Genomic DNA, 10,824 nt, shown 5'->3' with positions numbered 1-10,824 from the left:
GGGGCTGAAGATCTGCCGATCATATCTGCTGCTCCACATCAGCGCAGCGATTAAGCAATATGTTTTTTTTCGGATCAGGCTTACCCACACTTACACCCGCTTATCTGGCATCTCCCGACCGCTTACGAAATCCGATTCCCAATCGAAATCGAAAATCGCTAGCTAACTTGGCTGGAGATGTGTGTGCGAGTACCAAGATTAATGTTGATGCTTTTTCAATTACAACTCTGGCAGCATACAAATTTGGAGTAAAACGTAATCGCTAGTAATCTCAGACGTCCTAAACGACGACTTGGTCCACGATTCCTGCCCCATACCTGTTCCTCCTCCTCGACCCTGCCACTCCTGGGTGCTCAGCTCCTCAGCTCCTCGACTGCTGGCTTTTCCACTGAGTGACTGCCTAAGTGGCTGCTAGCTGCTGAATGTTAGATGCTGGATGCCTGAGTTCGGATTGGATTTCCTAATGTTTGTTTTGCATGAGCTTTTTGTCTTGCCTTCTCGCTGGCTTTTTCATTTTTGTGAATACACTTGTTGGAAGTATGCCGATTTGAGCAAAAAGTTAAGGACAGTATATAAAGCACCGATGTGGTGCTATTTCTTAATATCCCCGTGGGTATGGATGCTATCAATGATATGATGGTATGAAAAGTCCAAGCCTCAAAGCTATTTAGATTTAAAGGAAATTATATATTTACATTTTTCGGAAAGGGTACCCGCTCTTCGCTTTCCCAGACTAAACAATCGTTTCTAGTTTTTGTTTGCGCTCTGTGACATGCGCCGCTCGCTGATTGCTTGGCCTGATCCTCCTGCTCCTCCGCATACTCCTTCTGCTCCTCCTGATCCTCTTCAGGCCCTCGTATTTCTTGGCAATTACAAATGCCGCAGCTTGTATCTCTGCCGGCCATCGATTTGTATGGCATGGAATGGGCCGCGTACTAGAAATCGGAATCGCATCCACAGTGGAGGCTCGGATATGTGGCTTCCATCGATTGCATCTCGTTTGCTTTGTCAATTGCAATTTGTTATCGCGTTGCCGGACTAATGGGGAGTAAGTCCCCGATCTCAGGTGGCTCTGGGATCGATTCCAGGCGCGGGATTTGCATTCAGCCGAGCGAAAAGATCGACTGACTTTTGTGGTCTGTGATTTCTTTCGGCTTCCCTTTAAGCGGTGATTAGCCGCAGGACAATGGCAAAAAAGGATGCCGCAGAAACAAAGGGCGGAAGACTTCACAGAAGTCGGTCGCCCGGCTCTCCCAGTAGGTCACTGGGTGAAGGCATCTTGGGCAGACAATCGGGCGACAGGTACGGCCAACCTGGACTCTTTCCTGCCATTGTCATCCCGGCAAGGTGTTCTCCTTACAGCTGATGCATTGTGGCTAGTTGCATCTGGGCTGCAGTTTTTGCAATTGCACAAGAAACGCGCTCTGATTACCGTAGAACTGGAATGATTGGCCTTTGTCTGCACTGGTTCCTTTTGGAAATGCGTTTTTGTGTGCCTTTTTTATGGCCAAAAGGTGTTGCAACTGCACCATAATGCCTTTCTTATTCCAGCACACCCGCATTCAATTATTTATGTTTTGAAGTCACACATTTTACGGAATCCCTCTTGTTAATGAAAATACTCGTTTCTATATAAATATAAAACTGAAGCTTATGAGCAAAATTCCTATCTTTAATCATTTAAAACATGGCTATTAACAAATGTAATCTAAATCAGTACTCACCTTGCCTTGATAATCATACGTGCCTAAGCTATAATGTTTCTCCATATCTTGGATTTATGCCTCATACCTGTTCAAACTTAGGTATTATCACCGCGCGGGTCTAATCAAATAGTCTAATCAAATAGAGAGCATGCTTCAGTGGTAATCCAATCCAATCAGGACCTCAACTACCGTCTGCCACGTCAATCAGGACTCGATAAGCAGCCGTCGCTACGTTTATCACCTGCACTCCTTGGTCCTCTGGTGTCCTTTCGTGTCCTTTGGTATCCTTTAGGGACTCGGGCCGCATGCGCCGCGATCCATTCGGCAAAATGCTGGAAAAGGATTGCAGAAAAGTAAAGGTGCAGCGATGGCGGTGTCAGCTAATTAAATATTTGCATTGGCAAAAGGTGCAAAACGCCGAGCGATATGGACTGAAATTGATGTGATATTAGTAATGGGGGCGGGTTAGAAGGAAGTCCCGAAATGGAAAGTGCATGACAAATCGGTTCCCTGTTTGCACATGCTAAAGGTGTTTTCTCCGAGAATTCGATATTGCTATTGTTGTGATTTCTGTTTTTCGAGAGGGTTGGCGGAAATTGTCACAAAATTTGAGCAGGGGCAAACCCCAAGATGCGGATGTTTGGTTTCCTGTTAATTATTGTGTTATTTGAAGGCACATAGAAACGGCGGAAAGAAAGATTAAATTTTTTAATGTGTGACTATTAGAAATGTGTTCAATAACATATTTTTAAGAAGTTGTTAATTGTAGTCCAAATATTTCGTATTCACATCTGTCTGTACTTAAAGCCGAAATATAAGTAATACAATTTAATTTAAATATTTCCAAAAAAAATGTACTCCTGTAAAAAGGACATTTTAAAAATTATTAAATAATAAAGACCATTTAAATTTCTTTTCGTATGTTTTGTTTTTATAAAAATATTTATTTTTTTCTTTTTATACTCGGAATAATCTTAACAACAGTGGGCTTAACAGTAATGAGAATACATAAATTAGGATACATAATAATTAAATGAATAGATTTGGTAAAATGCTGCGTGTGACAATGGGCAATATACATGAACTTAAGCTAGGAATACTATGGCTGAAATAAATATAATAATAGTAGCACCAAAACCGAATCGACTTAGTTCAAGATTATATTAGTTATTGTCTGTTTGTTTGGTCTTCGCCAGCGGAATGTGAGTTTTCGTAGGTAATTTTTGTCCTGCTGTGGGATTCCTACGCTGAGAATCCTACGCAATGGTGATGGTGCAGTTGGAGCTGGAGTGCTTGTTCAGCAGCGACATCCTGGAGAAGGATTTGTGGCACACCTGGCAGGCGTACTTCTTGACGTCCACGTGGGTCTGCTGATGGGCCCGCAGGTTCGAGCGGTCGGCAAAGGATCGTGGGCAGTCGGGGCACTGGAAGGGCTTCTCGCCCGTGTGGGTGCGGATGTGTCCCTGAAGCAGCCAGGGGCGGGAGAAGGCCTTGCCGCAGATGGGGCACTTGCAGGGCAGAGTGTGGGTGCGGATGTGCATCTTCAGGGCTCCAATGGTGGTGTAGAGCTTTCCACACTCCTCGCAGGAGTGCGTCTTCTTCTCCTGGTTGCACTCGGCGGCCGGGCAGTGGAACTGACGGTGCTTGGACAGGCCCATCGAGGTGGAGTACATCTTCTGGCACTCGTCGCACTTGAAGCGGTAGTTTTTGGCATGGTTGGCGGCCACACTGACCGAAGAGGCACTCATGGCCGGAGTGTAGGAGTATCCCGATGAACTGCTCACACTGGCACCGCTGCTGCTGGACTTGGCCTCATCGAAGAGGTGGAACAGAGCCGGCAGTGGGATGTCATTTCGCACGGACAGATCCTCTGGTTCGGAACCGGTTTCCAGATCAGATCCCGGGCTGGAGGGCGGCGTCATCTGCTGGTAGCTGTAGGCCGACTGGGGCGAGGCCATCGAGCTGGCTGGCGAGGGGAAGGCGGCCAGATGGGGCTGATAGCTGCTCCACAGGGCGGAGATCGGATTGCATCCGGCGGCCATCACAAAGGCGGACTGGAAGGGATTAATCGTGGTGGGAGTGGCGGTGGTATAGCCCGTTGTTGCTGCCGTTAGTCCACGCATGTGGATTTCGGTGGGCAGGTAATCCTGGGCTTCCACTGGCGGCGACAACAGGCAGGAGTTGGAGCTAGAGCTGGAGATTCTTTCCGGTGTTTTTGAGAGGTTCAGCACAAAGTCACGTTTCGGCTCCGGCTGCTGGTAATCCTGGGTCTCCTCCTCGCGGCCCCGTTTCAGGGATAGATCCTGCGGCTGGTCCTGGGCAAACTGCAAGTCCTTGGTCAGGGCCAAGGCCTCCGTTTGTGGCAGGCGCTCCTCCACGAAGACAATGGGGCGCTTCTTAAGCGGGCAGCTTTTGTAGTTGGCGGCCATTTTTGCTGTGTGTGTGATAACGTTTTAATTTCCGGTAGTGTGATCGAGATCGGTAAATCGTGAGATCGGCGATCAAGAGGCGAGTTAAATAGTTTGCGATCGAGTATAGAGCGGTGGTTGCGTTCTCGGCGAGAGCTGAGGTGGCTGTGACAGGTCGACTGTCGAGCACGCTCTTTTATACCCGGAACTCTGCGCCTCTGCCGACGTCGCTGCTGCCATTTGGTGGTGGTTCTTCTTCAAAACAGAAAAACACTCGCACGTGTGCGTCGCTACCTAGCAACAACAACAGCACTTTTCCCATACCCTTATTGCGTATTTCCCTCACTTCCCTCTACCTGCTCTCTCTCTCTCTCTCTCCCCCCCCTTCCTCAGTTTCCACCTCTCTCGGAAGAGCAGACGCAGGCGCACCCTCCCAGGAACAAGGATCCCCCGTATAAGTTATGACAGCTCTGCTGGCTCTCCAATTTCCCGACACGTTCACAACCCACCCGTAATAACTCCTGCAGGTCCGGGTCCGAGTGGCAAGTTACACTATCTCCTCCCTACCTATGGATCACCCTAAGTAATTTTCTATTTTTAAGCACGAGTCAAATAGGACTACTCCTAGTACTCTTCGTTTTGGGGTGGTTTGTGTTTCTGTGTTTCTGCACTTACATTGAGTGCTTCAAGTACATCTGCCGAGGCTCTGAATTCGATTTCGGGGGGAGTTGAACCTGAGCGACACGCACCGACAAAAATGACACCTTCGCGGAGAGCTGTTCCAAAAATAGCTCTGATAATGAGCCGAATTCCGAGCACCAAGTGTCAACTCTGGGGTGCACTCTGCGCTGACTTATGGATCATCTCCAGTGGCTCATTGGCAGCGATCGATGAGAGCTGGGAAAATAGCCCAGGGCATCCTCGTTAAAAACTTGGAAAGGAATTGACGGAGAGTGTCAAGTCTTCTGTTAGCTTACCTTTGATCGTGTAGATCTTCTGTTCCCACGATTGTTCCTTAAATGAAACGAATTGTAAGGATATGCTCTTAAAAAAATGTATATTACACTGACATTGAATTTATACTGATCGCGTGGTCATTTTATTAAATATTTTCTATATTAAATTGAATGAAAACGTTGGAAATCATACTGCCCGTCAGCATCCCACTGAGTCCGGGACCATTCCCACAATTCTCGCTTTCCAACTCCCCTGATCTTTGACTCCTTGCCTCATCGCGCACACACAACTTTCCCAGCAGCACCTCCAGACTTTTGAGCCACCCCTCCAGCTATCGATGGGAAACTTTCCCAACTCCCACTCCCGCATGGAGGCTGACATGCAGACTTTGTACTCGGAAAAACAGACAAGCCCGCATAGCCAAGTCCGATTTTCCGGGTCGTCAAAAAAACCAGGCGCGGTGGTAAAATTGGAAAAAATCCGAAGCAAACCCAAAAGTTTTGATAAACCCAAGAGGTGACAAAAAATTCCAGCGCGGAATTCCAATTCCCCGCGATCCTGCAACCAATGGCGTGAGGGAAGATGGGAAATGTCAAGCCGATAACCCAGCCGCATTTCCATTTTGTATTTCCCTGCTTGGATTTTCCTTCGGCGAATGTCCGGATGTGGATCAGCGATGGATTTAAAGTAATTTCCCATCTTATCCAATTACGCAGTCAGCGAAACTCAAGCAAAACAAGCCGCGACGAGTGGAAAAACTGGCTGGGGGTTTTCTATATGTCCTCACATCCTACCTGGTGGGTCATCCCGGATATCTCGGTTATTACGTGTGTTATTCCGCGCAACGATCGTCATGACACATCCAGGCACATATCTACCTAATGATCACCGCGATGAAGTCCTCCGCCGCGGAATTGCCCGGTTGGCTCCGCGGATAACCCGGCCAGGTCCTCATTCATATCGCGGGAAAATCCACACTTGTTGCCCACATATCCGCTGAAGTACCTGACTTGCGAAAATTCCTGGACGGGTTGCCCCGCTCATTAGCATTAGGTAGATTGGCAGCCAGTGTTTTCCGCTTCATTCATTACCTCAATATTTGGGGAAAACCCTTCCAAGGGTTATATACTTTTCTCCCGACTCGCTCGGGATTTCTGCAGGTGCTTGGCTGAAGTTCGATTTTCCCTATACATTGTTGTCTTTGTCAATTTTCGCTGACAATGGGCCCGTCCCATTTTTGCACCTTGTCCTGGCTCATTTGTTCAAGCTGACAAAGGAAAGGGAACACAAGGATCTACAGAGCTGGATTGATATTGTTGGAAGAGGAGCCATTCGAAGTCGCAAAACGATTAACAAGAAGAACTGGGTCGACAACCAGGATACGGAAAAGACATTATGAGCAATGAGCAAAAATGTAATCTAAAAACTAATTTGAAGACCTTTAAGCTAGGGGCTTAGCAGTAGTTTTATATAATTCATAATTAATGTAACGCAGCTTGTATCCTTTTTATGAAATATTCGCGTATCAGTCTCAGGCAAATCTTATCGTATTTTCGCGCCAAGGATCCTTTAACTATTTTTCCAGCTTTCTAGTCTGCGTTTTTCTAACTCAAACCCCCACTCTCTCACAGGCCACCATAGCCTAACAGTATATCCAGGTCACCTGGCCTGGTGAACCTTCCGCAAAAAAGGAGAAATGAAGAGGAGAAAGGAAAAGAAAGGAACGAACATTAGGGATACCACCAAGAAACACAACTATGGCTCAAGATATACGATGTGTGATGTCGTTGACAATGAATTGTTGATTACTATACTACCCCCAGGTCAGGCTCTCCTTTTTTGGCACGGAACAAAGGAGCTGCGATCCATAAATCGAAGATCGGAGAAGCAGGGAAAATCACTGCCACGGGCTCTATGTGTGTGGATGTGGATGTGGACCGGGTGCATTGCACAATCAATAGGTTCGCGACACAATGGCCGAAAACAGTGGAGTAAATGTTTTGAAAAGCCAGCGAAAGGAATTGCTTCTGGGAATCCTTCGACGGGGCCGGCGTATCAATGTCCTTTAGCCAGAAGAAATCAAAAAGTTGGATCACCTGGCCGTATCTGTCGGCGTTTATGTGCGGGTTCCATCGCTACCTGTGGCCCATTGTTAGCTGCAAATTGTGAATGACCCCCGACCTCGTCTCCGGCGGGTCTGAAAATCTAGACAGAGCCCCAAATCCAACGGAGCAGCAAGCTCTTTTGTCGCAAGTCCTGCACTTGTGGCAGCTGCCTTGACTTCCAGTTCGATTCCCCCCTGAATTCCCTTTTCCTTTGAGGTCCGACGCAGGTTTCGCGCCTATTCACGGTTCGTTATTCTGTCAATTCAGTGCCGGCATTAGGGATCCTGTCTTCGATGTGCTGTCGTCAGTTCCTTTCCTAGGCAAGTTCCTTTATCCTAGAGCGACTAAGCTGATTAGGGGACATCGCGTGTGTCCTGCTTGTTGGCCACACTAAATACTCTGTTTAGCCTATTACACGTGTCTTTTAAATGAAGTGTGTAAATATTATTTAAGTCCGTTGCGGTGATTATGGACTACATAAAAAAGGGAAAGTTTTTTGTTTGAAAAAATTGACTACGGGGGTTGCATGTGATTGTTTACTAATGATAGTGATTTCCGCTGCGCAACACTTCCGAATAGGATAGTCACCATTTGAATATATATAAAACAATGTAAAAAATAAAACAAATTTATTGAGGTTTCATTTTTATAAATTTAATTAAGTTTAGTTATTTAAATAAATGTAATGGAAATACCGTATCTACCTTTGTATATCACTTTAATTCTTAGATATATGGGATATGTTACCTCTGATCTAGACGCACACCAAGTTATGCTAGGTCAGGCCGAAGAAACTCCCCAATTAACAGGATTTCCAACACCTTTTGGCAGGACCTCAGATGGACAAAGCAAAAAAAACCCACACAAACACAAGCAAGCCAAGGAGCCGTTAAGAAAAAATCATTGCACCGGGCGGACGGGTGAACGGACAACAACAATGGCACAAGGAAACCCAAAGGACATCGCATCTGCGCCTGCGGGCAGGCAGGAGCATTCCGAAATCAGGAATCAGCACAAATCAGTGCTGGAAATAATGTCAACTCGAGGGTGGCGCGTTGGTGGCTTGGCATTGACAGCTGCAGCTCAGCCCAGGATTCTTCTCCTTTGGCGCGTCTTCGTCTTGGGCCTTGGCTTGGGTTTTTCGTTTTCAGTTCTAGGTTTTTGGTCTTTGGTTTTTGGCAAGATGTGCATCTGTTTGCCCTCAGACAAAAAAATTGAGACTTGATTCGGACGTTGACTTGCATCTGCGGGCGCACAATGCCGAGTGCGAAGGAGGGGAACTTAACAAGTACACCAGAAAAAATACGGCCAAATTGCAAAAAATTTAAGTTGATGTTTGGATATCTATTTTTATTTTACTAAACTTTTGAATCTTACTAGAACGTGGTACTGAATGTATTACTACATACACAGAATAGGAGACTATAAACTACGTTTAGCTCCGATTATAAAATTCCTAGAAGATTCTTAAGCTAATATTTCTTAATCATACTTTTAGATCATTAATTTTTTGTAAAAATGTTATATTGGACTGAGTGCAAATACTGGTTTCTTAGAGTGCATTAAACCACCGCATTTATGATCGACATCGGAATACGAGTAATCACATTCAGGACACAGGACACAACAATAGTGCACCATTCGAGATTTTTCAGCATTTTTTTGGCGGCAGGCCCCGGGGTCCTACCTGAGCTACATCCTTTGTCGAGTCTGGCCTGCCCTTTGATTTTGAATTTTTGAATTTCATTGCCCGGCTGGAGGCTGTCGGAATTTGAATTGAACTGCTGGGGTAATGCAACCGCAATTGTTTCGCCCCTTTGTTCTCGCTGGCGTTTTGGCATGTGCAGGGATTCTCTTCGAGCCGGCAAATGAGTTCCGTTCTGGATTCCTTTTGTCGTCGGGCATGCAGATGCATATTCCTCAAGATATAACAAAATGTTGCATCACAGCTGCCCAAACACTGGCCTCTAACGGAGCATTTGAAGATCGGAAGATGGAAAACGGAACAGTTTCAGAGATCATATCTGCTGGATATTATAATTTTCTAGTTTTCACTGTTTGCATAATGATTATTGTTTTGATATAAATGAAAAAGCATTGCAACAATAGATTGCCAAACCTTTATGTGCAGTCCTACATATGTGTAGTGGAAATGTGTTTTCAAAAATACAGTAACGATGTAATTTGTACATCGTAAACAGTTGTAGGATGTTGAAAACATAAATTGGAGATTTCGTTGAGATTTTACCAATAAGAAATATTAAAAATATTTAAGTTAATTATTTATTTATTTTTGGGTTAGTAAGCCAATTCTTTTTCAATTTGTCTTTATGGAGATTAAAGTTTCCCGGAAACCTTTAAGGCAAGAAACTCCCGAGTTCGTGGGAAACCCCGTGCCGAGCAGCGTCCTTCACCGGAATGGCCAATCCTTTCGCATAATGTGCCCACATTAACACCACGTCGATCTAATCCCATCTCTATCATTTATAAGCGACAACAATTACCGAGGAAATGAAGATTTCATTGGAAATCCCGCAGCGGTGGCTAACAATATGCCCAGTATTTACATTTACAAATTATATATAATGTCTTATCCTGCAGCCAGTTCCCGTCAAATGATCCCCGATAACATTCTCGGGACTCGGGAGTGAGAGCAATCAATCGAGTGCAACACGTTCTAACGATTTACATGTCAAGTTGACGAGAGTTGTCGTTGTCCTGTGGAACAATGGACTGGCGCTTCGTGTGTGTCCAGGTGTCCCCTCATACTCAAATGTCTGCCCATCGATTTCGGTTTCGATCAGGGTTTCGCTTTCATTTGTCACCGCTGTCTGACACCTTGTTATGCGGAGATATCCATCGAGGGCCCGAGCGCAAAGACTTCCACTTCCCCCTTTCTCGAGCTAAGCAAACACAGTTGCGGCAGTTTCAAAATTTCGATTATGCTCGCGTGATAATTATGCATGCAATCGTAAGCTTCCCTTTCTGGAGTATGGAATACGCAGTATAAAATGGTTTGGTTTGGTTTGGCTTGGTTTTATCGGTCGACGACAATCGGTCTCATTGTTTCCGTTTCCCACCGTCTGGCTTTGCCTTTGTAGGAATTGCGTCTTTGGAAAGGCCCCCATCCCAAACCCAAACCCAATGCCTCCGTCCTATCCCCATTCTCGATCCGAAGTTGTCCAGCTGCGGCAGTAAATTTTATGGTTAACTACGGTACGACATTTGTGCTATTTAACCTTTCTGTGCCGCTGAGCTTCGGGGCAAAAGATCCCCGATCCACGTGCGACTCTGTTTGCTCTGGCTCTGGTTCATATGTTAATGGGCGTCTGTCTGATGAGGGGCACAAACAAAGCCAAGTACTTCGTACTTCTTACTTGCAACCTGTAGTGCGAAATGTGACTGCCCCTCTCAGCTTAAAATAATAACTGTAAGTGTTGTTTTCAAAAAATGCCTCCAGTATTTGAAATCTAGTAGATGGAATACGAGTATAGTAGGCTAAGGAAAACCAAGTTCTTATTACTTACAACCTGCAATGTGGTGCGAAGTTTAAAATAATAACTGGAAGTGCTGTTATCAAAAAATGCGTCCAGTATTTTAAATATAGTAGATGAAATACAGTAAGCTAAGTAAAATTAAGTACTTCTT

At 45.5% G+C, this 10,824-nt stretch overlaps 1 protein-coding gene across 1 annotated transcript; it reads right to left on the bottom strand.

Moving 5' to 3' along the window:
- Window positions 1-2,658: 2,658 nt before the first annotated feature.
- LOC120450738 (protein snail) lies at window positions 2,659-4,276 on the bottom strand. The gene has a single exon (XM_039633861.1). It carries the CDS (start codon window positions 4,133-4,135, stop codon window positions 2,963-2,965), a length of 1,173 nt encoding a protein of 390 aa, XP_039489795.1. The 5' UTR covers window positions 4,136-4,276; the 3' UTR covers window positions 2,659-2,962.
- Window positions 4,277-10,824: the final 6,548 nt, after the last annotated feature.

This window comes from Drosophila santomea, chromosome 2L (genome assembly GCF_016746245.2).
Source record: "Drosophila santomea strain STO CAGO 1482 chromosome 2L, Prin_Dsan_1.1, whole genome shotgun sequence".
NCBI classification, from domain to species: Eukaryota; Metazoa; Arthropoda; class Insecta; order Diptera; family Drosophilidae; genus Drosophila; species Drosophila santomea.
Note: the sequence above shows the minus strand (reverse complement) of the source record. Positions and strands in the feature narration are given on the sequence as shown.